Genomic DNA, 27,846 nt, shown 5'->3' with positions numbered 1-27,846 from the left:
TTACATCAGGACACACAGGAAAGAAGATATGTGTTCCTGCCTTGTGCATGCACAATTGCGCTTCCTGACAGGAATAGGATTTACCTCACAACTATATAGACAGATTGGCAGTGAAGAGGATGTCTGTTGAAAATTTAAATAAATTCATAGTGTGATTGACAGCCCAAACAGGAATTTATGTCAATGATGTAATAGAGGAATGGTATTCAAAGGAATTTTATGGAGTTGGCAACGTTGTCATGTGACCTTGGTCAGCAAGCCACAGAAGTGTGGTTGTAGTCATGTAGTCAATAATACCAGCATCTGAAATCTCAAACACACAGACCAGTACTGCACACCATCAGTTTATTCAAACATCATCTTGCATCAAAGAACAACACAATATATGCACAATAACCTTTTACAGAAAATAAAGGATAAAACAACATGGTTTTTTTTGTTATATTGCTATGAGAACAAACAATAATCTCACTCACTTCAAGAAATAACAGATTAGAAAGTACAAGATGGACAAGAAACCCCAACTCAGACCATTGACATTATCAAACAAGCTAGCTTGAAGACAACTAAGATTGTATTAAGACTGTAATGATAGGCTGTTGGTTATCTAATGAAAAATCAGATCTTGTAATTTTCATACAGAAATGTGTGTAAAATACATTCCTGCATTAACATGATATGTAGACATGGTGATATGTACCAGAGAAACAGCTCTCTGACAACAGGAGAATCTACACAAATAGTAATCCTCATCACCAAACACATTTTCAAAAATCATATTTTGCAAATGAACTGAGGATTCATATCAATATATAATCTACTATCAGAACAACTGAAGATTACTTCAATGCAACCATCTGGAAGCTGTAATGTTGATAGTCTTGGTCCAGCACCAAGTCTCCCATATATGATGGCTAGTTATTTATACTAACACACCAGACAATGAAAAAATAAACTATGAAATACAAAAGAACAGAAACACATGAAAAAAATAACATGTTTATGCGTATATACATTTGTTCACATCAAGAGGGAAGGCCGAGGCAAAACAGTTGGAAACCTAACTTTTTGCCAAGAATTGTTCATTTACTTGCAATTATCAAATGTATTAATTATAGTAAAAATACTTGCATGAGTAGAAAACTATATACCTCGTATTTTAATACAAAATGGCAATTTCCCAAATACAAGATCTACATTGGCATGCTTTAATGATGGAACAAACAATGACCCACCAATAATCCCCAATGTACTGGTATACCGACTGCTATTCTATCCTAGGCATCACCTTGGCCCATCAGCGCGACCACAGAAATCAGTTGTATACTTTTAGGGATCACTTCTTCAGTATGCGTCGCCATGACTACGGTGAATCTGACAGCATGTGTACCAGGCATGACCTTGCCCCATCAACTGAACGATGAGTTTCCTACTGCTATGTTTTTTTCACACCTGGCGATAACAGACTTTGGGGTCAAATTGAAAAGTTGGTAGCAATTCATATTTTTGTTCTACATGCACAAATGTTCTACAAAAAAAAATAAAGTAACTTTCCATTGATGTAACTACAGTATATGCATTGTCCTAGAATGCATATTAGAAAGTGTTTGTAAAAAAAAGGTGAATAAGGCTTCAAGTTTAAATTTTCATTATCTTCAGGAATTTCTCAGCTATGGGGATTTCTTAGTTCAAGAGTACTATTGCAAATATAATTTTGGGTGATGTCAATCTGTGGGGCAGTGAACTGACTTGAAGAAACATGTTTTGAGTTCAGCTGCAGTAAAACAAACCTGTACCTTATGCACTAACCAATATCCGACTCATCTTGAACATTGTGGGAACATCTATATCAGTCCTGCATTCACCTGGTTCAACAGTCAGGGAGGTTTTCTTGTCTTCGTTACCACTTGGTTCTCCCAGGATATGCACACGTGCTGGCTACCAAGTAAGGAGGACTGTGTTCAAAGGGGCATAACTCCGTAAGTCCCATTACATGTGTGTATACATCAATCAGGATTAATTGTTATGTAGCAAATACAAGAAAAAAAGCATGGCTGCACAGTTATCTCAAAAGAGAATATTTGCAAAGAGAAAATATTTTGCATTTTGTTTTCAAAATAAAGTGAGATTTGAACAGGGGCACAGATACAGGTGAAAATATATTTTCAGTAATACTAGTAATCACTGAGCATATTTGTTTTGCTTCATACTGATTAGCTAGTGTGTAGCAATTGATCCACTGTTCCAGGCCAACAGCAACATGACAAAGCATATTAATGCACAGTCGCAAACAACTGAAGATGATGTCAGCCATTGTTCATGACATCACAGAAAGTTTTAAGTGATGTTGTTTCAACATGAGCTATAGAAAATCATGGATAATCCTAGTGAATTATGTTGAAATTCCTCGATAAGAACTTACAAAATGAATTCACTTGAGACATAATCCATAGGGGTTTATAGCTCAGAGATGTGGAAATAAAGTACAATGTGTCAATGCATAAAGGTCATTGTCAGCCTCAACATCAATATACAGCTAAATAAAATAACATATCTTATTGCACATACCATTTATTTACATATCAAATATTAAAAATATCTTGGAAGTAACTTAGTATTTAACCCTTAAATGTATATTGAACACATTAATTACAACAAATATAACAATTCCTCTAAGTTATACATACATATCACTGATGGACATTTGCAACTGTGGGCATTGTGTTGCACTCACTAGAACATGTTGGAGGAACTAGGACCATCTAGCCAGTGAGGTCTCACATACACCATGGCTGACAAAGGTAAATCTCCATGTCAATACAAGGCAAGGTGCTGTATGCAGGGAGACTTGAGAAGTAATGGCAATCCTGTAGCAAAGTCGGGTTCCTAAATTATTTCTACAACATTATACGATCTTACTAAGTCCATCATTGAGTTGTACATAATTCATCCCTCTAAATATCCAGGTAACATGTATCTCATAACTATTACACAACAGATAAAACCCATTAAAATCACCTCCATTTCTAAACCATTCCCTAAGAAATTCCTGTTTCCAAGTCAAAGCTGCAACATGGCACATGCACAAGAAGATAACAATAGTTTCATGTATGTAACATTGTTCATGCATATAAACATTGCTTCATGTATGTAACATTGTTTCATATATGTAACATTGTTCATGTAACATTGTTTCATGTATGTAACATTGCTTCATGTATGTAACATTGTTTCATGCATGTAACATTGCTTCATATATCAACATTGTTTCATGTATGTAACATTGTTTCATGTATGTAAAATTGTTTCATGTATGTAACATTGTTTCATGAATGTAACATTGTTTCATATATGTACCATCGTTTCATGTATTAACATTGTTTCATATATGTAACATTGTTTCATGTAACATTGTTCATGTTTGTAACATTGTCATTTATTTATCATAATCCTGCTTCTGTAAGATTGTGTCATTATGTAACATTATGCTGTTGATGAAACATTGTGTCATTACACCTCATTGTCATGCATGAACATTGTCAACATTGTGATATGATTGTTAACTCAGGCAGTGCGAAAGAATACCAGCACCCATTAGCCATCTTAACGCTACGATAATCGGAAGCCTATGCTACAGTATGATCATGTTAGAGTTACAATCATATTAGCACAAAGATCTTCTTTGTAGAATGGGGCCCAGGTCCTATTGAAGCATATGCTTGAATGTCACCATCAGCTATATGACAATGGAATTTCCCTCTTGCACATGGCACCGATAAGTATAGGATAGAGCTGTTGACAATTACATGCAGCTTTCCACTTGCAAAACATCTTATTGTATGAACAGTCTTGCGAGCAGACAAACATATTCAAAAGATGCACTAATAACTTGGTGCATATACTTAAGGAACAAGTTGCCTAATTAAGTTAACAACTGACAATACTTTACTGGTAGGTATTAACCACCTGCTTGATATGTTGAACATAATCCAAGGTGAGAAGGTGAGTGTGGGCCACAAAGTGAGTGGGTTAGTGTGGGCTACAAGGTGAGAGGGTGAGTGTGGGCTAAAAGGTGAGTGGGTGAGTGTCGGCCACAAGGTTAGTGTGAGCTACAAGGTGAGTGGGTGAGTGTGGGCTACAAGGTGAGTGGGTTAGTTTGGGCCACAAGGTGAGTGGGTGAGTGTGGGCTACAAGGTAAGTGGGTGAGTGTGGGCTACAAGGTGAGTGGGTGAGTTTGGGCCACAAGGTGAGTGGGTGAGTGTGGGCTACAAGGTAAGTGGGTTAGTGTTGGCCAGAAGGTGAGAGGGTGAGTGTTGGCCACAAAGTGAGTGGGTGAGTGTGGGCTACAAGGTGAGTGGGTTAGTTTGGGCCACAAGGTGAGTGGGTGAGTTTGGGCCACAAGGTGAGTGGGTGAGTGTGGGCTACAAGGTAAGTGGGTTAGTGTTGGCCAGAAGGTGAGAGGGTGAGTGTTGGCCACAAAGTGAGTGGGTGAGTGTGGGCCACAAAGTGAGTGGGTTAGTGTGGGCCACAAGGTGAGAGGGTGAGTGTGGGCCACAAGGTGAATGGGTGAGTGTGGGCCACAAGGTGAGTGGGTGAGTGTGGGCTACAAGGTGAGTGGGTGAGTGTGGGCCACAAGGTGAATGGGTGAGTGTGGGCCACAAGGTGAGAGGGTGAGTGTGGGCCACAAGGTGAGTGGGTGAGTGTGGGCTACAAGGTGAGAGAGTGAGTGTGGGCTACAAGGTGAGAGGGTGAGTGTGGGCCACAAGGTGAGAGGGTGAGTGTGGGCCACATGGTGAGAGGGTGAGTGTGGGCCACAAGGTGAGTGGGTGAGTGTCGGCCACAAGGTGAGTTTGGGTGAGAGGGTGAGTGTGGGCCACAGGGTGAGAGGGTGAGTGTGGGCTACAACGTGAGAGGGTGAGTGTGGGCTACAAGGTGAGTGGGTGAGTGTGGGCTACAAGATGAGATGGTGAGTGTGGGCCACAAAGTGAGTGGGTGAGTGTGGGCTACAAGGTGAGAGGGTGAGTGTGGGCTACAAGGTGAGAGGGTGAGTGTGGGCCACAAGGTGAGTGGGTTAGTTTGGGCCACAAGGTGAGTGGGTGAGTGTGGGCTACAAGGTAAGTGGGTTAGTGTTGGCCAGAAGGTGAGAGGGTGAGTGTTGGCCACAAAGTGAGTGGGTGAGTGTGGGCCACAAAGTGAGTGGGTTAGTGTGGGCCACAAGGTGAGAGGGTGAGTGTGGGCCACAAGGTGAATGGGTGAGTGTGGGCCACAAGGTGAGTGGGTGAGTGTGGGCTACAAGGTGAGTGGGTGAGTGTGGGCCACAAGGTGAATGGGTGAGTGTGGGCCACAAGGTGAGAGGGTGAGTGTGGGCCACAAGGTGAGTGGGTGAGTGTGGGCTACAAGGTGAGAGAGTGAGTGTGGGCTACAAGGTGAGAGGGTGAGTGTGGGCCACAAGGTGAGAGGGTGAGTGTGGGCCACATGGTGAGAGGGTGAGTGTGGGCCACAAGGTGAGTGGGTGAGTGTCGGCCACAAGGTGAGTTTGGGTGAGAGGGTGAGTGTGGGCCACAGGGTGAGAGGGTGAGTGTGGGCTACAACGTGAGAGGGTGAGTGTGGGCTACAAGGTGAGTGGGTGAGTGTGGGCTACAAGATGAGATGGTGAGTGTGGGCCACAAAGTGAGTGGGTGAGTGTGGGCTACAAGGTGAGAGGGTGAGTGTGGGCTACAAGGTGAGAGGGTGAGTGTGGGCCACAAGGTGAGTGGGTGAGTGTCGGCCACAAGGTGAGTGTGGGTGAGAGGGTGAGTGTGGGCCACAGGGTGAGAGGGTGAGTGTGGGCCACAAGGTGAGAGGGTGAGTGTGGGCCACAAAGTGTGTGGGTGAGTGTGGGCTACAAGGTGAGAGGGTGAGTGTGGGCCACAAGGTGAGTGGGTGAGTGTGGGCCACAAGGTGAGTGGGTGAGTGTGGGCTACAAGGTGAGAGGGTGAGTGTGGGCTACAAGGTGAGAGGGTGAGTGTGGGCTACAAGGTGAGAGGGTGAGTGTGGGCCACAAGGTGAGAGGGTGAGTGTGGGCTACAAGGTGAGTGGGTGAGTGTGGGCTACAAGGTGAGAGGGTGAGTGTGGGCTACAAGGTGAGAGGGTGAGTGTGGGCCACAAGGTGAGAGGGTGAGTGTGGGCTACAAGGTGAGAGGGTGAGTGTGGGCTACAAGGTGAGAGGGTGAGTGTGGGCTACAAGGTGAGAGGGTGAGTGTGGGCCACAAGGTGAGAGAGGCCATGGTGGGAAGGGTGTCACACAACACAACTACAGGGCAAAGTGTTAGGGAAGAGTATTCAATTGGCAATCATGGGACATAGGTCTGGGGCCCTTAATTTGTTCTCACATGTACAAGCAAAAAATGCTCTTGTTTTTCATATTATGATGTCAAACAGTACCCGATTTGGAAGTAGAAGACTTGACTTGACAAACATAGGATTGACTTGACATGGGATTTTTCTTATACTTTTCATGAAAATCTCATAATATTCATGTAATTAATTATTTCTTACAACATTTTTTTTATCCACACTGTTTCCTAAAGGAGACAAAATAAAATGATGATATAAATGCACTAACCTTTAAACAGATCATGTTATCTATTAATATATTAAATTAATAAAATACAGTGACAACATATATGCACAAAACATTAAACATATCATGTTATATATTAATACATCATATTAATAAAATAAAACACCCAACTTTCTTCATTAGCTCTCAAGTCCTGCTGATGTTAAAAAGATCTATACTGTCTTATGCTGACACACCTCTTCACTTAGGTCCACTTACTTCAGAACTCACATCCTGAAACAAAACATCACTAAATACAGGCAAGGAGGACTTTACATCTACTTCACATAGGACTGTACAGAGAAGCAGCATTACAACATTTGCTCGTTAAAGGGGATCATTCTTCATCTATGTGTATTGGTTACTACTGATCCAAATAGAGCAAAAAAAGAGCACTGACTGAACAGTGATGGCAAACACACACTCACACTCCATCTAGACTTACCGTCATCTCTCTACCCTTGGCCTCCACTGACTGAACAGTGATGGCAAACACACACTCACACTCCATCTAGACTTACTGTCATCTCTCTACCCTTGACTCCACTGACTGAACAGTGATTGCAAACACACTAGCATTCCATCTAGACTTACCGTCATCTCTCTACCCTTGGCCTCCACTGACTGAACAGTGATGACAAACACACACTCACGCTCCATCTAGACTTACCGTCATCTCTCTACCCTTGGCCTCCACTGACTGAACAGTGATGGCAAACACACACTCACACTCCATCTAGACTTACCGTCATCTCTCTACCCTTGGACTCCACTGACTGAACAGTGATTGCAAACACACTAACATTCCATCTAGACTTACCGTCATCTCTCTACCCTTGGCCACCACTGACTGAACAGTGATGGCAAACACACACTCACACTCCATCTAGACTTACCGTCATCTCTCTACCCTTGGCCTCCACTGACTGAACAGTGATGGCAAACTTATTAACGCTCTATCTAGACTTACCATCATCTCTCTACCCTTTGCCTCCACTGACTGAACAGTGATGGCAAACACACACTCACGCTCCATCCAGACTTACTGTCATCTCTCTACCCTTGGCCTCCACTGACTGAACAGTGATGGCAAACACACACTCACACTCCATCTAGACTTACCGTAATCTCTCTACCCTTGGCCTCCACTGACTGAACAGTGATGGCAAACTTATTAACGCTCTATTTAGACTTACCATCATCTCTCTACCCTTGGCCTCCACTGACTGAACAGTGATGGCAAACTTATTAACGCTCTATCTAGACTTACCATCATCTCTCTACCCTTGGCCTCCACTGACTGAACAGTGATGGCAAACACACACTCACACTCCATCCAGACTTACTGTCATCTCTCTACCCTTGGCCTCCACTGACTGAACAGTGATGGCAAACACACACTCACACTCCATCCAGACTTACTGTCATCTCTCTACCCTTGGCCTCCACTGACTGAACAGTGATGGCAAACACACACTCACACTCCATCTAGACTTACCGTCATCTCTCTACCCTTGGCCTCCACTGACTGAACAGTGATGGCAAACACACACTCACACTCCATCCAGACTTACTGTCATCTCTCTACCCTTGGCCTCCACTGACTGAACAGTGATGGCAAACACACACTCACACTCCATCTAGACTTACTGTCATCTCTCTACCCTTGGCCTCCACTGACTGAACAGTGATGGCAAACACACACTCACCCTCCATCTAGACTTACTGTCATCTCTCTACCCTTGGCCACTAACTGAACAGTGATGGCAAACACACACTCACACTCAATCTAGACCTACAGTCATCTCTCTACCCTTGGCCTCCACTGACTGAGCAGTGATGGCAAACACACACTCACACTCCATCTAGGCTTACCATCATCTCTCTACCCTTGGCCTCCACTGACTGAACAGTGATGGCAAACACATTAACACTCCATCCAGACTTACCGTAATCTCTCTACCCTTGGCCTCCACTGACTGAACAGTGATGGCAAACACACACTCACACTCCATCTAGACTTACTGTCATCTCTCTACCCTTGGACTCCACTGATGGAACAGTGATGGCAAACACACACTAACATTCCATCTAGACTTACCGTCATCTCTCTACCCTTGGCCTCCACTGACTGAACAGTGATGGCAAACACACACTCACACTCCATCCAGACTTACCATCATCTCTCTACCCTTGGCCTCCACTGACTGAACAGTGATGGCAAACACACACTCACACTCCATCCAGACTTACTGTCATCTCTCTACCCTTGGCCTCCACTGACTGAACAGTGATGGCAAACACACACTCACACTCCATCTAGACTTACTGTCATCCCTCTACCCTTGGCCTCCACTGACTGAACAGTGATGGCAAACACACACTCACACTCCATCTAGACTTACCATCATCTCTCTACCCTTGGCCTCCACTGACTGAACAGTGATGGCAAACACACACTCACACTCCATCCAGACTTACTGTCATCTCTCTACCCTTGGCCTCCACTGACTGAACAGTGATGGCAAACACACACTCACACTCCATCTAGACTTACTGTCATCCCTCTACCCTTGGCCTCCACTGACTGAACAGTGATGGCAAACACACACAAACATACCATCTAGACTTACTGTCATCTCTCTACCCTTGGCCACTAACTGAACAGTGATGGCAAACACACACTAACATTCCATCTAGACTTACTGTCATCTCTCTACACTTGGCCTCCACTGACTGAACAGTGATGGCAAACACACACTCACACTCCATCCAGACTTACTGTCATCTCTCTACCCTTGGCCTCCACTGACTGAACAGTGATGGCAAACACACACTCACACTCCATCTAGACTTACTGTCATCTCTCTACCCTTGGCCTCCACTGACTGAACAGTGATGGCAAACACATTAACACTCAATCTAGACTTACCGTCATCTCTCTACCCTTGGTCTCTATAGGCAGCAAAATGGAGGCAATGGTAGCCAGCAGACACATTCCTCCATATATAGAGATTGTAGCATAAGCAGAATGCTTAAGTAAAACCTGTAAAGGATATTACATATTTCATGATTATTTCATTCACCTTTATTCAGTGACATGGAAAGATGCTGTTTTGGTATTCACCATGCATTGCTGACAATATGCAGCATGGTTACTGACCTGAATTCCTTACTTCAGGCTGCAGTTTGAACACTGCTACTCACATGTCAGTTCAGAATGTTCAGGCCAGTAGAAAAGATAACTGCATATGTAATATACAGTCAAAAGTAGAGGATATCCAAATTCCAATCATTACATGATTACAACTTACATATAATATAATGATACATTATTATAATGCAAACATAAAAGTGACAAAACAGATCTATATGGATTCACATGTAATCTGTAAGACAATGATTTAACTTTCCTACTGAATAAACATGTTCTGGGAAACGCTTAACTAGATGTTTTCCATCGCCATAATAATCAAACTCAGCTGATATCCGATCAAATGTTTTATCCTATGCATATAGTTTGCTACATCCATACTATGATTTGGTGCTGAAGATACAAATAACTGGAAAAAAGTTCTTCATCCTGAAAAATCATATGATGTAGATTTTATCATCTCAGCAATTAGGGTTTTGCTAAATGGTGGAACATATATTTTATCAAAAGTGTTGCTTTTCAAACCAAATTTAAGTTCACATTGTGACTGTTTGAATCACTTTACTTAAGAAAAATCAGCCACATAAACAACATAAAAAAACTCATAACAAACCTGTACTCCATTATTGTATTTCTGCAATAGTCAAGATGCCCCCAAATTAGAGAACCATGAGGAATTACGGATTTCCTGTCCCACGTTAATAAAGTTTATAAGTTCTAAGCCTGATAGCAATTGACTACAGTCATTTTTCTGAGAAAATGTATAAAAATGTGAGTTTCCATAACTGAACTTGTATCACTTCAGCGTAAAGTCCCATGGTATATTCGATAGAGGTTCAACTGCTCTGGTGCTGCAATTCTCTGTCCAGACCACAACCTTTAGGTTCCACCATTCCTTGTTCCTCGTCTGTGTTGATCATTGTATGGCTGCCTCTATTTGTTGCTGTTTCGCCCCGTGTTGGTGCTTTCTCTCGAGGCTTCTCAGGTTGCTGTGGTCGTCTCTGTTCCCTGTGCTGGTGCCTTCTATTGAGGCTTCTCAGGGCGCTGGGGTTGTCTCTGTTCCCTGTTTTGGTGCTTTCTCTCGAGGCTTCTCAGGTTGCTGTGGTCGTCTCTGTTCCCTGTGCTGGTGCCTTCTCTTGAGGCTTCTCAGGTTGCTGTGGTTGTCTCTGTTCCCTGTGTTGGTGCCTTCTCTTGAGGCTTCTCAGGTCGCTGTGGTCGTCTCTGTTTCCTGTGCTGGTGCCTTCTCTTGAGGCTTCTCAGGTCGCTGTGGTCGTCTCTGTTCCCTGTGCTGGTGCCTTCTCTTGAGGCTTCTCAGGTTGCTGTGGTCGTCTCTGTTCCCTGTGTTGGTGCCTTCTCTTGAGGCTTCTCAGGTTGCTGTGGTCGTCTCTGTTTCCTGTGCTGGTGCCTTCTCTTGAGGCTTCTCAGGTTGCTGTGGTCGTCTCTGTTCCCTGTGCTGGTGCCTTCTCTTGAGGCTTCTCAGGTTGCTGTGGTTGTCTCTGTTTCCTGTGTTGGTGCTTTCTCTCGAGGCTTCTCAGGTTGCTGTGGTCGTCTCTGTTCCCTGTGCTGGTGCCTTCTCTTGAGGCTTCTCAGGGCGCTGGGGTTGTCTCTGTTTCCTGTGTTGGTGCCTTTTCTCGAGGCTTCTCAGGTCGCTGTGGTCGTCTCTGTTCCCTGTGCTGGTGCCTTCTCTTGAGGCTTCTCAAGGCGCTGTGGTCATTTATGTTCCCTGTGTTGGTGCCTTTTCTTGAGGCTTCTCAGGTCGCTGTGGTCGTCTCTGTTTCCTGTGTTGGTGCCTTTTCTTGAGGCTTCTCAGGTCGCTGTGGTCGTCTCTGTTTCCTGTGTTGGTGCCTTTTCTTGAGGCTTCTCAGGTCGCTGTGGTCGTCTCTGTTTCCTGTGTTGGTGCCTTTTTTTGAGGCTTCTCAGGTCGCTGTGGTCGTCTCTGTTTCCTGTGTTGGTGCCTTTTCTTGAGGCTTCTCAGGTTGCTGTGGTCATCTATGTTCCCTGTATTGGTGCCGTTTCTCGAGGCTTCTGTGGTTGTCTCTGTTCCCTGTGTTGGTGCCTTCTCTAGAGGCTTCTCAGGTTGCTCCAACCAACTGACGAGATGCTGGTCTTACCATCTCACAAAATGTTCTGAATGCTGGTCCTACTATCTCACAAGCTGTACTGAATGCTGGTCCTACCATCTCACAAGATGTACTGAATGCTGGTCCTACCATCTCATAAGATATACTGAATGCTGGTCCTACCACCTCACAAGATGTACTGAATACTGGTCCTACCACCTCACAAGATGTACTGAATGCTGGTCCTGCCACATCACAAGTTCTAAGGCTTTAGCTAAGGCTCAGATGGCCTCTGATAAGATGAACTAACAATAATGGAACCATAATTTAAAATTTGTTAAGTATAAATACAAACTGTCAGTGGTTGAGGCTGAATGTGAGACTGTGCCTACCTGTGCTATGAAGGGTGTTACTATAGCACCTACTCGGGCCATGCCACTACAGGAACCTATTCCCACGGCTCTCATAGATGTAGGGTACACCTGAAACAAACATGCATTTCCTTAGGCCTGGCATGGAAGAATTTTCACTCTTCTAAACTAGAAAAGCGCTTTATTAAATACAATAGCAAAAACAGATGCATTACTTATGTGCACATAGCATACTAACATTTCCGCTCAGTAACATGAGAAAATACTGTGAAATACCTCCTTTTTCGAAGCTTTGTATGAATAACACATGCAACAAATTGTTTGATGTTGGATATCGTTATCAAGCTCTGAACATGAATAATTTTACAGTAACCTCCCCTGGAATATTTCGTAGTTCTAACATGCGATTTTATTGGATAGAAATTGGTTTCTAAAGACATAATGTTTGATGTAATCTGCCACTAGTTCCCTTGTGATTAGTCAAACTAAAGCACATGACCTAAGGCACCCAATCAAATTACATCAATGGATATTGTCCTTGTGTATGATAAATTTCAGATTAAGATAAATAGTTTTGGTTAAATCGTGTTATTCTGAACATTTTAAGCAGGGAATCACTACCTATATTAAACATATGGCACTTCATGGACATACATAATGACCCGTGACAAAGATTTTTCATGCATATATGGAGTGATTGATATCATGAGCATCGATCCACGCAATTTGGATACTCTCGCAAGATCATAGCGCGCATACTAGACATTGTTCCATACACTGTACCAACATACCACCAGAGGGAGTGAGTAGGGTTTTACAATGTCAGCAATATTCCAGCAAGATCATAGCACGCATACTAGACATTGTTCCATACACTGTACCAACATACCACCAGAGGGAGTGAGTAGGGTTTTACAATGATGTCAGCAATATTCCAGCAAGATCATAGCACGCATACTAGACATTGTTCCATACACTGTACTGACATACCACCAGAGGGAGTGAGTAGGGTTTTACAATGATGTCAGCAATATTCCAGCAAGATCATAGCACGCATACTAGACATTATTCCATACACTGTACCGACATACCACCAGAGGGAGTGAGTAGGGTTTTACAATGATGTCAGCAATATTCCAGCAAGATCATAGCGCGCATACTAGACATTGTTCCATACACTGTACCAACATAACACCAGAGGGAGTGAGTAGGGTTTTACAATGATGTCAGCAATATTCCAGCAAGATCATAGCGCGCATACTAGACATTGTTCCATACACTGTACCAACATAACACCAGAGGGAGTGAGTAGGGTTTTACAATGATGTCAGCAATATTCCAGCAAGATCATAGCGCGCATACTAGACATTGTTCCATACACTGTACCAACATACCACCAGAGGGAGTGAGTAGGGTTTTACAATGATGTCAGCAATATTCCAGCAAGATCATAGCGCGCATACTAGACATTGTTCCATACACTGTACCAACATAACACCAGAGGGAGTGAGTAGGGTTTTACAATGATGTCAGCAATATTCCAGCAAGATCATAGCGCGCATACTAGACATTGTTCCATACACTGTACCAACATACCATAAGTAGATTTTAATTCATTTTCATCATCTTGTTCTAAATATCATAAAAACTAAGGGAAAGTGTTTAATCAAACTTATTAACTGACTTTTGCACTTTATAATACAACATGGTGGCAACACATTTTTAGTAAACCAAGAATGGTGGCCGGACTTTAATACCTGTGCTGTATGCACTGGTCGAGAGTTCTGTTGTTTGTCCGTATACAGATTTCCTCGACATCAGTGCCTTATCACTTTCATACATGCTACACAAGTCTTTTATGACAACAACATGCTCTCAGTTATTGCCTTCAAAAACGAAAAAGGCAATGTGTATCTGTTTCAATAATTGAGATGCTATTGCACATTTCAATTTATGAAAAGTAAGAGAAACATCAACATACTGTCAATAATAATTTCTGAAAAGTATGAATTCAAAATATTTTTCAACTGTTCATAAGGCCCGACTGGCAAAATTGGCAGCAAAATGTCTTTCAATGTTTAAGGATTCAAACTCAAGAACAGGAAAATATTTGAAGAACAGTTGATAACATAAAATCCATGGGATGTATATATGTATAGTCCCTTGCATGTTACACATAAAATATGCATCATTACATCCCCAATTATTTACAGAGGTTTACAAGAGTCTTTACAATACAGCCCTTAATTACTTAAATAGGGTTAACAGCTGTAAGATGTACAGGAAGCAGTTCCCCAATGTGTTGACACCTCACCTCTGGGGTATAGACATAAGCTGCCTGAAAGGCTCCAGCAATGAAGGCGCGAGACACAAACAGGAATACTGTCAGCAATGCCCTGTGGAAGAGGAGAGACATAGTGAAACAACAGACCGGTAACAAACTATATGGATGTTGATGTACCCATGAAGAGGATCTGAGGTAGCCCTGATTCTGTGAAAGTGATAATACCATCATTATGAAGATATGTGCTTACATTACACGTGCAGCCCCTCTAGAGCAGTCAGATGGAGTATACCCTGGTGTCACTAACATTACTTGTGGCACCCTCTAGAGCAGTCAGATGGAGTATACCCTGGTGTCACTAACATTACTTGTGGCACCCTCTAGAGCAGTCAGATGGAGTATACCCTGGTGTCACTAACATTACTTGTGGCACCCTCTAGAGCAGTCAGATGGAGTATACCCTGGTGTCACTAACATTACTTGTGGCACCCTCTAGAGCAGTCAGATGGAGTATACCCTGGTGTCACTAACATTACTTGTGGCACCCTCTAGAGCAGTCAGATGGAGTATACCCTGGTGTCACTAACATTACTTGTGGCACCCTCTAGAGCAGTCAGATGGAGTATACCCTGGTCTCACTAACATTACTTGTGGCACCCTCTAGAGCAGTCAGATGGAGTATACCCTGGTGTCACTAACATTAAATGTGGCACCCTCTAGAGCAGTCAGATGGAGTATACCCTGGTGTCACTAACATTACTTGTGACGCCCACTGGGGGAGTTAGTCGTAGTACAGTGATCCCTCGCTTTTGTGCTCTTCGATAAAGCGCTACCTCGGTTACTACGCGCAGTAACGCATGGCTCCCAAAATTTATGTACACTTTTAATACTGAGAGTTTTACAGACATAATTGTATTGTTGTTCGTTGTTCATTTGCACATAATGCTTCTCATTGCATAATCAACCGTTTATCGCTGAATGGAGTTCTAATAATCTGTTTGAAAACATTCGCGGCTAGTCCCGGAAATACGATTGTTCAACTAGTTAACTTTTCACACTATACATCCTTTGATCTTAGAAGCGCATGCATGCAATAAAAGAGAACCACAAGCGAAGTTTATATTCTTAAATAGTGGGCAATCCAATTTGAGGCGACACTGTCACACAAATGTAGTTGCTGTCACAACACGGCGGTCATTCATTTCGTAATCGCGCTTTCGTAACATCGCCTGTTTTTTTCCGTAGTTATAACAAGCGATTTCATTGGATTAAAATTTGTTTCTAATGACGCTTTCTTGCCGAAATCTGCTACAAGCTTCGTGATTGGTCAATTTTGAGCACGTGACCTCAGGCAGTCAATCAAATTATAGCTGTGATACCAAGCTCGTGTTTGATAAATTTCAGAAGTTGGCGAAAGATTTTTTTGTTAAATCGTGTTATTCTGAACGTTTTAAGCAGGAAATCACGATATATATTTAAAATATGGAACTTCGTGAATGTATCGTGCTAGGTTACGAGCTGTGACAAAGTTTTTTCATGCATATATTTTTGCATTAAACGTTGTGTCCGAGCCGAGAATTCAAGGCGACGAAAGCCGAGATGTCATTTGACTTACATCACACGCGATCACACGAAACGATGGAAATAATAACTTAGATGTAAGGTTGATTACTTTTAGATATATTTTTGTTGATTTTATTTATCAGTTTGTATTATATATTTAAAGATTTGCTTAAAACGTCTTTATTTTGCTCTTTGACATGTTTGACGCGGACCCGTTGTCGAAATGTGTGTCCGAGAATTTTAATTTCAATAACATCGCGGGAAATAGTGATTAATTTTTTAATTAATAGATAAAAAATAATAATTGAAATGGAATACGTATTTCAGACATTGCGAAATGTGACAGATTTAATAAATGAATGATATTACAGGTAGATCTAGGTCCATAAAAATATATACTATTTTGACGTGACGTGAGATAAACACATATTAATGATTTGAGATTTGCCGAGCGCGCTCCCCCGCCTTGGCCTCGGTTAAACGGCTCATCGTCTATAACGCCCACCAATTATTTGGACCCCATTGGTAGCGTTGTAGCGAGGGACCACTGTACCCTTCTTGTTACAAACCTAGTTGTGCAGATGTTGACCAGGAACACAAATACAGTGAAGATGCTGAACTCCACTGCCATTGTGTATTTCCTGCCTATCTTCTCTATGAAGAATACTGTCACAAATAATCCTGAAAAAAAAAAAAAAAAAAAATATCAAACAAAAATTATCATGGTTTATAATTCGAAGAATACTACCTCTATTACATCAAAGCTATTAATACCATATTTTGGCTGTAAAAATGCCATAAAATCTCCCGATTTTTCAACAGTTGTTCCCATTCCACTGTCAGACATCCCACAATGCATCATCAAATGTGAACAAACCCTTTGTGAATGTGCGAAGGTGGGAAATGGTCACTTCATTTCAACAATCATACATGCTAGATGCAGATATATTGGGGAGGTGGGGGGAACTACTCCTGATGTAAAAGAAACAGTATTCTTGAAATTATAAACAGTGATAACTATTGTTTGATAAATAACTTTGAATACCCTACCTCTGTTACAGTACAGCCAGAATACACTAGAGGGAAGGGTTGGCTCAGGCATCTTGTATCCAATATATGCTGACAGTAAAGCATTAAATACATAAAGAAACGGTAAAAACCTAGATATTTTTTTTATTTGTATACTTATCCTGCATTACTCCTTAATGCATCTTTAATGCATATTACTGCTCGTTCTTGACAGAGAAAAGAGCTGGTTGAAGGTCTTTGCTTGAGGAGTTGTTCCAACTAGGTGAGAGGCCAACCCTATCACGCAGCTCCCACATGACCAAAGGAAGTGACATCACAGATCCTCACATTACTCCGGAGTCCGGACATCATTGGGAGGCAGCTCTGCGATGGGTGGGTCCCTTTATACGCATTAATGCAGGATAAGTATACAAATATAAAAAATATCTAGGATTTTACTAGATTTTTTACTTATCCTGCATTACTCCTTAATGCATCTTTATCGGACGGAATTGGTGGAGGGGATACCTTCAGATGTGGACTTTTATCTTTTATTTCCAGACTCTGTTCCCTAGCCAATCTTTAGGCTGTGTGGTCGGCTTCGGGTGACCATTCCAGGTATGGGAACCACCAATTCCCTCAGCCCTTCCTCGGCTGTGTGGGCGGTGCCAGGTGACCACTCCATGTATGGGAACAACCAAATCTCTCAGCCCGTCTTCGGCTGTATGGTCAGCCTGGATAACCATTACATGGAAGGGAAGAGTCAGGTATGCGTTGTGTCCTGGTACTGCGCAGCCTGACAATAACCCTTAGTTAGGTCTAGACTGGAGTACCAAGCCGTATGCAGGTTGGGTATAAATTTTCTAGTCCCGGGCAAACGCCAGGGGAAGTCGAAAGGCCGGCTCTGGACTTGGAGGCGAGTTCAGTGACGTGTAGTAGTGGTGACCTGTTGGGCACTACTAACAGACCAAGTTGTGCATGCCTAGCACATCCTCCAATGCGACATCTCGCAAATGGTCACTGGCGACGATTGTGTTCGATCGGCAGAACACTCCTCCATGATGGCAAGTAGAGTGCAGTTGCTGTGTAGCGCCATGGTGGAGGCAATCGCCGGGGTCTCATGCAGGTTGTTGGAGCCAGGGGGTCCAAACCTGCGGCCTCATAGCCCTGGAGAATGAAAGCTCGTAACCAGAGGGAGATCGTGTTGTGGCTGCCTTCTGCTTGCGAGGTCGCAGCGCTATACCGGTATGAAGAGGCGTTGTTGTTGTCTACAGCATTCCTTGGATCGTCTGATGTGGGGACAGAGTGCTCTAACCGGAAGTAGACGGCGCTCCTGTTCATCTTCTGCGCCCACAATAGAAGATAGGGGAGGGATGAGGAACGATCTATCTGGCTGTCGTGGAAATTGATTTTTGGCAAAAAAGTCCAAGATGCACGGCTCTGTGTGCTCCATGCTCAAAGCTGACGTGCGTAATGTCCAAGGCATGTAGCTCACTGACACAGGCTGCTGTACGAGCGCCAGTAGGAAGACCATTTTTTTTCGTCAGATTGTAGAATGATGTCGATTCGAGTGGCTCAAAGGGTGCGTTTCTCAGTGAGGTAAAGAATGACATTCAAGTCCCAAGCTGGTGGATTTCGCGGTCTCCCAGCCTGAATGAGTGGAGCAGAGCCTTTATGGAGAAGTTCTGCCAGTGAGGTAATGTAAACATCACCATTCCCATGGTAGCCAAATTTCTCACCCATGGTAGACTTCAAATGGGCCAAGGAATTCCTTCATGGTACTATCGAGGGTTATGGATGAGCCTTAGCCTTTGTTCTGCAGTATGATGGACTCTCTATAGGCACACATCCAGTTTTAAATCGACTCATGAGATCCTACTTCATGCGCCGATCTTCCAGAACTGCCAGGACGGAGTTGAGTGCCACAAAGTAGGTCGTGATGGTACTACCCTTGACCTTATGCTTGTGGCGAAGATAGAGCATGAGCACGGCCAGGAATTGAGGCGATACAGATGTAGAGTCTTGTTGTTTGTCCCTGCACAGCTCTCGAAGGATTACCACTTGTTGTCATAGAGGCTCTTGGTGGTCGGGCGAAGCGCCATCGTGATGGCCCTAGCCGCTCTGGCCTTTGGCGTTCAATGCCCTCTGTAAATGGACCAGATGTGAAAACATAACTTGTCTGGTTCTGGGTGTGGCTGTCTGCTAAGAAGGTGGATCAGCAGGTTTGGCCAGTCTGGGAGTGGCAGTGGGTTGGTGTCGGAGAGCTCTCTGAGGTCGACTAACCAAGCCCTTGCTGGCCACGAGGGTGCGACCAAAGTCAGATCAAGGTTCTGCGTCGATCTGATCTTCTGGACGTCTTTGGGAAGGAGTACAGGTGGCGGAAAAGTGTACGCCCTTTATCCTTCCCAGGAAACACTGAAAGTGTCGACTGCCCAAGCCAGGGGGTCTGGGACAGGCGATATGTAGGTAGGGATCTGGAAGTACTGGCTGGTGGCGAATAGGTGTTGGGGAGACTATGGTCTCCACAAACAAGAGCGAAGGCGTCTCGGTGAAGCTTACACTCTCTGGGAGTGACCTTGCCTAGCCGAGATTGGCAGCCAGGAATGTATTGAACCTGTAACTGGATCCTCAGATTATCCACCAGGTAAAACAATCGGAACGTCTGTTGAAGGAGCGAGGTCGAGTGAGTTCTGTAGGCACCAGACGACAGTTATGTTCTCCATCGAAATGGAGAGCCGAGCATGTGATATGCGCCTACAGTTCAAGCTCGTTGATAGGTGCTGATTGGCGGACCACAGCCCCGAGGCGACCTGTTCCTCTAGGTGTGCTCCCCATCCCAGCAGGGAGGCGTCTACGAATAGGTGTAGAGAGTTCATAAGCCCTGTCAAGGAGATGCAGCCAAAGACATTCGATTCCTACGTCCACCACCGGAGACGGGGGGTGGGTGATGGATACCGAGGGGTCCTGGTGTCTAATGTAGGAAGCCAGGAACATCTGAACTGGTCACAGTTGGAGCCTTCCCCTCTAGAACCTCCCCATTGGTAATGGACCCAGTCGTCAGGATGTAAAGGGACATGTCGATAGGCGCCCTCGATATCCAGCTGATGAATACATCCTGTGCCTGGATCGCTGCAGCCTGAGCGTGGTCATCCTGAAATAAGGTGGATGTGCCAGGTAGCGTTTATTGAAAGCGGCGAGGTTGTGGATCATCCTGTGTTTATGCAAGTCCTTCTTGGGGACTAGGGAGACAGGTGAATAGAAGCCTGGTGTTATGGCTGGGACGTGTATAACCTTTATCGCTTTCTAGTCCAGCAGGGCCGAGATGTACTGGCTTAGTAGCTGCTGTTGAGTAGGGGGGGTAGGTGTCCGCTATTGGCAATGATGTGAGTGGTAGGTCATCTATAAGCGTCAGCTTGTACCTGTGTCGAATAATGTTGGTGACATATGGGTCGACAACTTGGACGGCTGGGGGTAAGAAGTCCCAGTCGTCCTTGTCTGGCTATTCACTTGAAGTCCCTGCGGTCGGCGTTACCTCCCTTGGAGTGGACGCAGCGGGACTGGTATGTGCCCGATGACTTGCCTTTACCTCTGCCTCTGCCCCGAGGGGTGTTGTGAATGATGACCCAGTTGGGTACCCGGAAGCATATGATGATTCTGTTGAATACCGAATCAGTCAAGGGGTTGTGATCGTCAACTGTGGTGCAGATATTATCTACCGGACGCCGTAGGTAGGGAAATCTTTGAGAGTATGTTCACTTTCTCCGTGGAAACATTCAACCAACGTTGATAGACGAGGAGAATTGGCGGGAGATTTCCACAGAACCGTCACCACTAGGTTAGGCGCTTCCAGGATCTGGGGCAATAGGCATCGACGCCTGTTGCATGGCCTGCAAGTTCTGGATGTACTGGAGGAGAGGGGCCCCCATCACAGGCGTCTAGGCCGTAGGAGGGGCGCCTGACGGGCGCCATGCATCTGTCCGGTGGACTGGATAGGCGCCGTTAAGATAGATACAGTAGTGGTCATCAGGGAGCTCTGGGTGGAGACTGAGACCATGGGGCCCGACATCATGGAGGTCGGGTAGTTGTCGTCCGAGATAGCCAATCTAGATCTAGTAGTGGGCGAATTCTCGGATAAGTCAGACACCTTGAGCCGGAGTTTCCTGGCCTGTTGCGTTCTCCGTTTCCTTGACACACAGAGGTACCGTCTGAAAGCTGTGGGGGGAAAGCAAAGACAGTCTGTACATCTATGACCCTGGATGCATTTAGATGTACAATTAAGGCACAGGGGGTGGGGATCCCACGCCGACATATTACATCGGCACTTTGAGCACGAGGGCATGATTTCTGCAATGAAGCAGTGTAAAATCACAATGCGTCCCCACCCGATTATGTATGCTATAATTTGTTTATCCCACTGCGTGGGTTTTATAAAACAATTATTATGACAAATGTAAGACAGCATACAAAACGAAGATAAAATACTTGCGAGGCTACTCCAATGGTGGGGTACAAAGCAAGAAGAATATAGAACGCGAGCCAGTTAATAACTCGTGGCCATGTAAAATATTCAAGATGGCTACTTGAAACAAGACACCTGGGTTTACCATTGTTTTCTCTTTTAAGAAAACGCCACCAGGTGTACAAAAGTTATGCACATATTAAAACATACAATGTTTCACAAGATACAAACCATATGCACAACACAATGAACATTAACTCAAGAAGCAAAACATGTAAGAGTTTGAACAAGTTTATGCTACAGATCAAAAACAGGTCTTCACTCAGCAAAGTGACAAGAGTAATGTGAGTATCCGTGACGTCACTTCCTTTGGTCACGTAGGAGCTGTGTGATCGGGTTGACCTCTCATCTGGTTGGAACGACTTCTTCAAGCAAAGACCTTCACACTGCTCTTTTCTCTATCAAGAACAAGCAGTAATATGCTTTAAAGATGCATTAAGGAGTAATACAGGATAAGTAAAAAATAGTCATAATACCTGTTTTTCTTGTGCATGGTGATATAGACATTACACACAACAACACTGCCAGCTCTCTATGGTGATTACTTCCGGCTGGATGACATCACCTGACCTTGTGATAACGTTATTTCTTGTAGTTGTGACATCACTGCTGGTGTATCTAGTTGTCTTGTCCATTTTCTGTGGTGATCTTTATCCAGTTCTCTGATGGACTCTTCAGTCTTGACAACACTTCCAATGCTGTTAAATCCGTAGAACCACAGATCATTTCAAGCCTTATGATGTGAGTCCAACCGTTAACCCATGATCTGTCCTGCCCTGGCCAACAATATGATCATCAAGCTAACTAAAGGTTTACTGATCCTTGACAACCAATCCTGTGTGAGAGATAAAAACTCAATGGCATGCAATTCCAACACCCTGGTCATTGTTGCCATGGCTAGAAGAAAAGCTGTTTTCCTCAAGACTTGAAGGAAAGTAGCTTCAGTCATTGGTTCAAAAGCAACATTTAGTAATGTAGATAGGACTATGAACAGGTTCCATTAAGGAAATATGCAATGAGTCTTGATGTCCTTAAGATGGAAGGATGGAAGGATCTCATGAGTCGATTTAAAACTGGATGTGTGCCTACAGAGAGTCCATCATACTGCAGAACAAAGGCTAAGGCTCATCCATAACCCTCAATAGTACCATGATGGAATTCCTTGGCCCATTTGAAGTCTACCATGGGTGAGAAATTTGGCTACCATGGGAATGGTGATGTTTACATTACCTCACTGGCAGAACTTCCTCCATCTTGTAACATATGATCCTGAAGATGAGGTTCTCCATAAAGTGCAGCACTGGTGCAGCTGTAGATTCAGAGCTGACATTTAAGATGAGATAACTTCCAGGCGTGTAGGCGGAGGCACTGGAGGTTGCAATGGAATATGTCGGACCTGGGTTGGTAACGAAGTTTGAGTTTTAGAGGTAAATGCATGAATAGTAGGAGGATTCTGGGATACCAAGGTCTGTAGGCCACTCTGGAGCAATCAGAATGAAGGTACACTCTGTCTCCTTGATCTTCTTGATGACCCTGTCTAGTAGAGACCAAGAAGGCAGTGCATTGGTAAATATGTCCTTCCAGGTCATGGATTTTGGAAGTCCCAGGCACGACATCCACCATCTGCGAGATTGGTATGGAGCGGAGGAGCAACAATGCCTCTGTGGAAAAGAAAGTGTGCTCCTATGTAGACAATGGCCTGTTCATGTACTAGTTCCAACTTCGAGGGAAGTACCGGATATCGCCGTTTATAAAGCGACCCCGCCTATGAAGTGACCCCATTGTAAAGCCTTCAAAATCATTGTTAATTTATGTTCCCTGTCTATAAAGCAAAGTGTAATGAATCACATCACCAGCGTATACACAATCCATACATTTGCAATAAAACTGTCGTTGTCTTCCACAGAAAAAAATAACATATTATCCCTTTGGCGAATTCAGGGAAATAAAGAGGTGATAACAATTGAACTTGGTCAATACAAATTTCAAATTTGAGATAGGCATAGTCACTAGACATGATGATTTACCATTTAAATTGTATTTCCTGTTCTGCTTGGCATTGTTTTATATGCAGAGATTAAGACTACCATATGTATGGTCTCATAAACTAAGCGGAACAGCAATCAGATGTACACACATTTACTCGGAATCTACCTGTGATTCGGTTAAAAATTACCCAATAATATAACTTTAATGAATCTTGATACAATGATTGTAAGAACTGTATCTGAAATTATTATTTTATTAGGAATGATATATTCCAATATCATGTTATTTTAGTTGCAGCTTTACTACATATATTCAAAATATAAAACTGCTTCCATCCTAATGGCCTGTTTCGTCAAAAATTGTTCCATGTTAAAGCAAAAAGATTGGAGTGAACAGTCCTGAGAAAAGGATCCACTCAATCTTGGACCCTCAATGTGAGGAGACAATCCTGGCAACAAGGAGATTCTGATATTTCATGAGACGCCACCACCTTTCTTCTGGAATCTGAAAAAGTGGTTGAGGCATGATTTCTACCCTCTAAGATTTGGCCTCTGACCCGGATGAGAAAAGGCCAGACTGCTGTCCCAACTGGCCAAGCAACACTTTATCTTTAGGGTTTCTTCTTCTTATCCTTCTTGCTAGAAGAGCTAGCTTGTGTAATTCACAGTGATTCACAAATAGGGGAACACAGAGGTGAATGAGCGTCTCAAGGTTCTATCAGTTTGGTAAACTCCAAACCCAATAAGGAAAAGCACAAATCACACCTTGAGTCACTAGCTCATAGGGTGTCCCTGCAGGTAACACAAATGTGGGTCCAAAGAATTAAATTAAAATTAAGTCTACTTACGCAAGTTCCTCAAAAGAAAAAAAAACACACTCTTAATAAAAGTTGCATACAAGTAGAAAATACATCCTAGATCGTTTGGACAAAGTCCAAAATTGTGAGTTGAATGTCACAGAGCAAAACTGTCTGCTGTTGATACAACTCACACAAGAAATGAAGTGACGGTTCCCTGCCTTCGCACATGCACAAAGGGTTTGTCTACATTTGTATGATGCATTGAAAGGCTGACAGTGGCTGGTTAACAACTGTTGAAAAATCTGTAGATTTTACGGTGTGATTACAGCCAAAATATTGGATTTATGGCTTTGATATAATAAAGGTTTGGTATTGCACATACACATATGTGTTTATTCTGTCAAGAAAGCTATACTGAACTACAAAAGAAACGTCCCTCCAAGTAACATTGCATGAAAAGTTGTCATTTAAACATCTGGGTAATTTTTGTCAAAGTTAATAAAATTTAACATGACCTTGACCGGAAAAATGAAATTTGATGATAAAAAACAAAGCAGATAACAATAAAACCGATCGCCCAAATGCACCACGTTAAAGGCCATAGTAACCCAATGCATGTGAGTTCCGTGCGAATTGAAATGCACATGCATTCCCCCATTTCTTGCCCTATAAAAATCCACCCAGATCGGATAACATTCATTCGTTATTGAATTGCTACCACATGTCAAGATTGACAAGAAATCAGCGACACCAAGCCCTTGGACGATTGCAAGCTGGACAAACCGCCTGGCAAATAGCCAATGCAAGTCTACGTAAGTACCATATACAGGCTCCAGCAATGGTACCAGACCACCAACACTACAGATGACCGACCACGTTGTGGAAGACCAGGGTACAGAGTCTTCAAGATCGCTTTGCTACTGCTGCGGAAACTGCTTGACAGATCATGGGGACACACCAGCGACACATTAGTGCGGACACCTTGCGTTGACAATTGACGAGCAGACACTTCCACTGTCACAGGCCACACTGAGTGCCTATGGCCTTGAGTGCCAAGTGCCTGAGTGCCAAGTGCCTATGACCTTCATCAACCGCCTCATCCATTCCACGTATCGACGTTGCACGGCAGTCATCAATGCACATGGCGGATACACGAGATATTGACTTGTGATGCCATTTTCTCATAGACTAGTGTTTTGTTTCTCAAATTATGTTTACAGTTTGGACAAATAAGGTTTCTCATATATCTATCCATGGTGATGTTTCTTTTGCAGTTCAGTATATGTTACAGCTGATCCCTACTGTTCTTGCACCAGGTGAGCTAACAACTGACAAAGAGTTACCAGGAAACTCAGCAAATGTTGTCCAAACCAGATCTCTGTAATCTGCTGTGGTGAGGGTCTTGCACTCCAGGAAACATGCAGGATTGGGGTTGTACATCACATCAGTCCCTACAACCCACAAACAACAGCAGTATGGTCACTTACACTGAAACTTTCTCACTTTCTAAAAATTGTGACAAAAACGGACAACTTGAACATGGTTCCTATGAGGATCTGGGCATGCTGCTACTCATCATTCTGTATTTACTTATCAACTCATTTATCTTGTTACTATCCTGCAGCGTTTATTTTAGATGTTGTCAAGCAGAAATGGCAGCCTTATCATAGCAATGTTTACAGCATATTATAGCTAATGACAGACTACTCTCTGTTCTAGTGTTATTTGACATCATGTTTCTTGTCTGTGACGTCATCATATATTATGTCCTATGACATTGCTATTTGTAAATCAATGACATCCATTAATATATTGAGAGGTTTTCATGCTGCTGTCTGTTGTCTTACTCATTTTCTGATTAGCTACAAATTCTATACACCTTAGCCATAATAATGGTAATGTTATTTTTCAGGGCATTATCATTTGCAGAAGCCGTCAGTATTTTCAACTGACCTCCTTTATCGGACAGTTAATGGCAGACCTTGGGCTACTGCAAATGATAATCCCCTGAAGTATATTAGTATCACGGCCATATTACGGCAAAACTCAGTTTAATAATAGTAGTAATACAGCTAAATGATGAAGCCCTTCACAGTGTAATCATGCTGATAAAATAGCTATCTACTGCAATCTCTACAATGTAATCATTGAAATATTACAGCCATTTCTAAAGAAAATTGACATGAGCTACCACATTTGTCATCAGATTGGTAGAGACCTTATCCGCTGCTGGTCCCAACCGGAGCACTCAAATATGATGCACCACTCCCGGAAACATGAGTATTTCCTGAAAGTTCGATGAATCGACCTAGTTGACATTGACAGGTCTAGTGCTGGCTCTTAGGTATCTGCATGAGATGAGAGTTGATTCCATGGCCGGGTCTCTTTAAGATCACTACTGTCGCTTTGTCTGAGAATTTCCAAACCAAATTGCCAATTAGATGGTCTTGTCTGAGAGGCTACAGCACACGAGGGCTCTTGCTCTTCCTGCAACACCAGGGTAACTGTGTGTGGCAGGTGGGCTAACAACCCAGCCAGGAACCAACAGGAGGCAGATTCCAGGACTGGCCGGACACCCAACCACCACCTGACCTACTTGATAATGACCGATTTGTTATGTTATTGAACTTGTCCTGTCTGTAATGAGGGACTATCAAAAATACTTAGTACACATAGAACTTACCATGACATCCATCTGGACTTTCAAACAAAGCTGTTGTAAGAAGCACAATACCATAGTAGGAGAAGGCACAGACCAACCTGTGGAAAGAGGGAATAGAGTTGGTGTTCCGGGAGGCTCAAGTATGCATTAAATCAATTGGCAACAAGACAGCAATAAATGCAGTCCGAAAGTCATGTGGCAGCCACGACACTGCAGTCATTGACTGGTCTAAAAGCTGGACACTTAACTAATCAAATAAGATCATTACTAATAATATGAAAAGATTGTCAAATCTGAGATCTCTCCAAGGCTCTGTTTGCAAAGCAGTCATCTGGAAAATAAATATACTTTTCAAACATCTTGGAAACAACCATAGTATCCAAAGTGTCCCTGAGATTTGCAAACTCTTGTATACTATAATAGTTTCTGAACGTTTCCAATTGGAAACTTAATGGTTTACTGTTGTCTTGCCCTTTACGCCCAATGGAATGTTTCACAGACTGGTCATTCTCTGGCATTGACATTTTACAGGACTTCATGATTTGATGACTCTCAAGAATCAAGAATCAAGTATTTTCCAAATTCATGGTAGTATTATAGATCAGTCACAAAACGTGACTTGTTTGGCAATGTTGTATAATGTGCTGGGCGTGTAGTAATGTTACAACAATGAGAACAGATAACAGTGCATACCAAATGACCCACAGTAGACCGGTGGTAATTCTGTATTCTGGTGTAAACAAGTCTGATATCTGGCCTCGCTTGATAGGCTGCAACAAGTAAGTTTATTAGAATGCATACTAATCTGCTGGTTGTATTTGAAATAAGAAGAATTA

The 27,846-nt window shown here is 43.3% G+C and overlaps 1 protein-coding gene across 1 annotated transcript in view; it reads right to left on the bottom strand.

The window, feature by feature from the left end:
* Positions 1-338: 338 nt before the first annotated feature.
* The window catches only part of LOC139456405 (synaptic vesicle 2-related protein-like), a 97,167-nt gene continuing 69,659 nt past the window's right edge, over positions 339-27,846 (bottom strand). The window contains exons 9-16 of the mRNA XM_071238102.1: positions 27,704-27,780; positions 27,032-27,108; positions 25,692-25,799; positions 16,603-16,714; positions 14,501-14,582; positions 12,208-12,297; positions 9,534-9,647; positions 339-6,835 (exon numbers count right to left, since the gene is read on the bottom strand). Coding sequence (XP_071094203.1) covers positions 6,803-6,835; positions 9,534-9,647; positions 12,208-12,297; positions 14,501-14,582; positions 16,603-16,714; positions 25,692-25,799; positions 27,032-27,108; positions 27,704-27,780 — 693 coding nt within the window. The 3' untranslated portion in view covers positions 339-6,802. The remainder of the gene's footprint in view (positions 6,836-9,533; positions 9,648-12,207; positions 12,298-14,500; positions 14,583-16,602; positions 16,715-25,691; positions 25,800-27,031; positions 27,109-27,703; positions 27,781-27,846) is intronic.

The sequence above is a fragment of the Haliotis cracherodii genome, unplaced genomic scaffold (assembly GCF_022045235.1).
Source record: "Haliotis cracherodii isolate W230 unplaced genomic scaffold, xgHalCrac1.p SCAF_11, whole genome shotgun sequence".
Taxonomy (NCBI): Eukaryota; Metazoa; Mollusca; class Gastropoda; order Lepetellida; family Haliotidae; genus Haliotis; species Haliotis cracherodii.
This window is presented reverse-complemented; position numbering and strand designations above follow the sequence as displayed.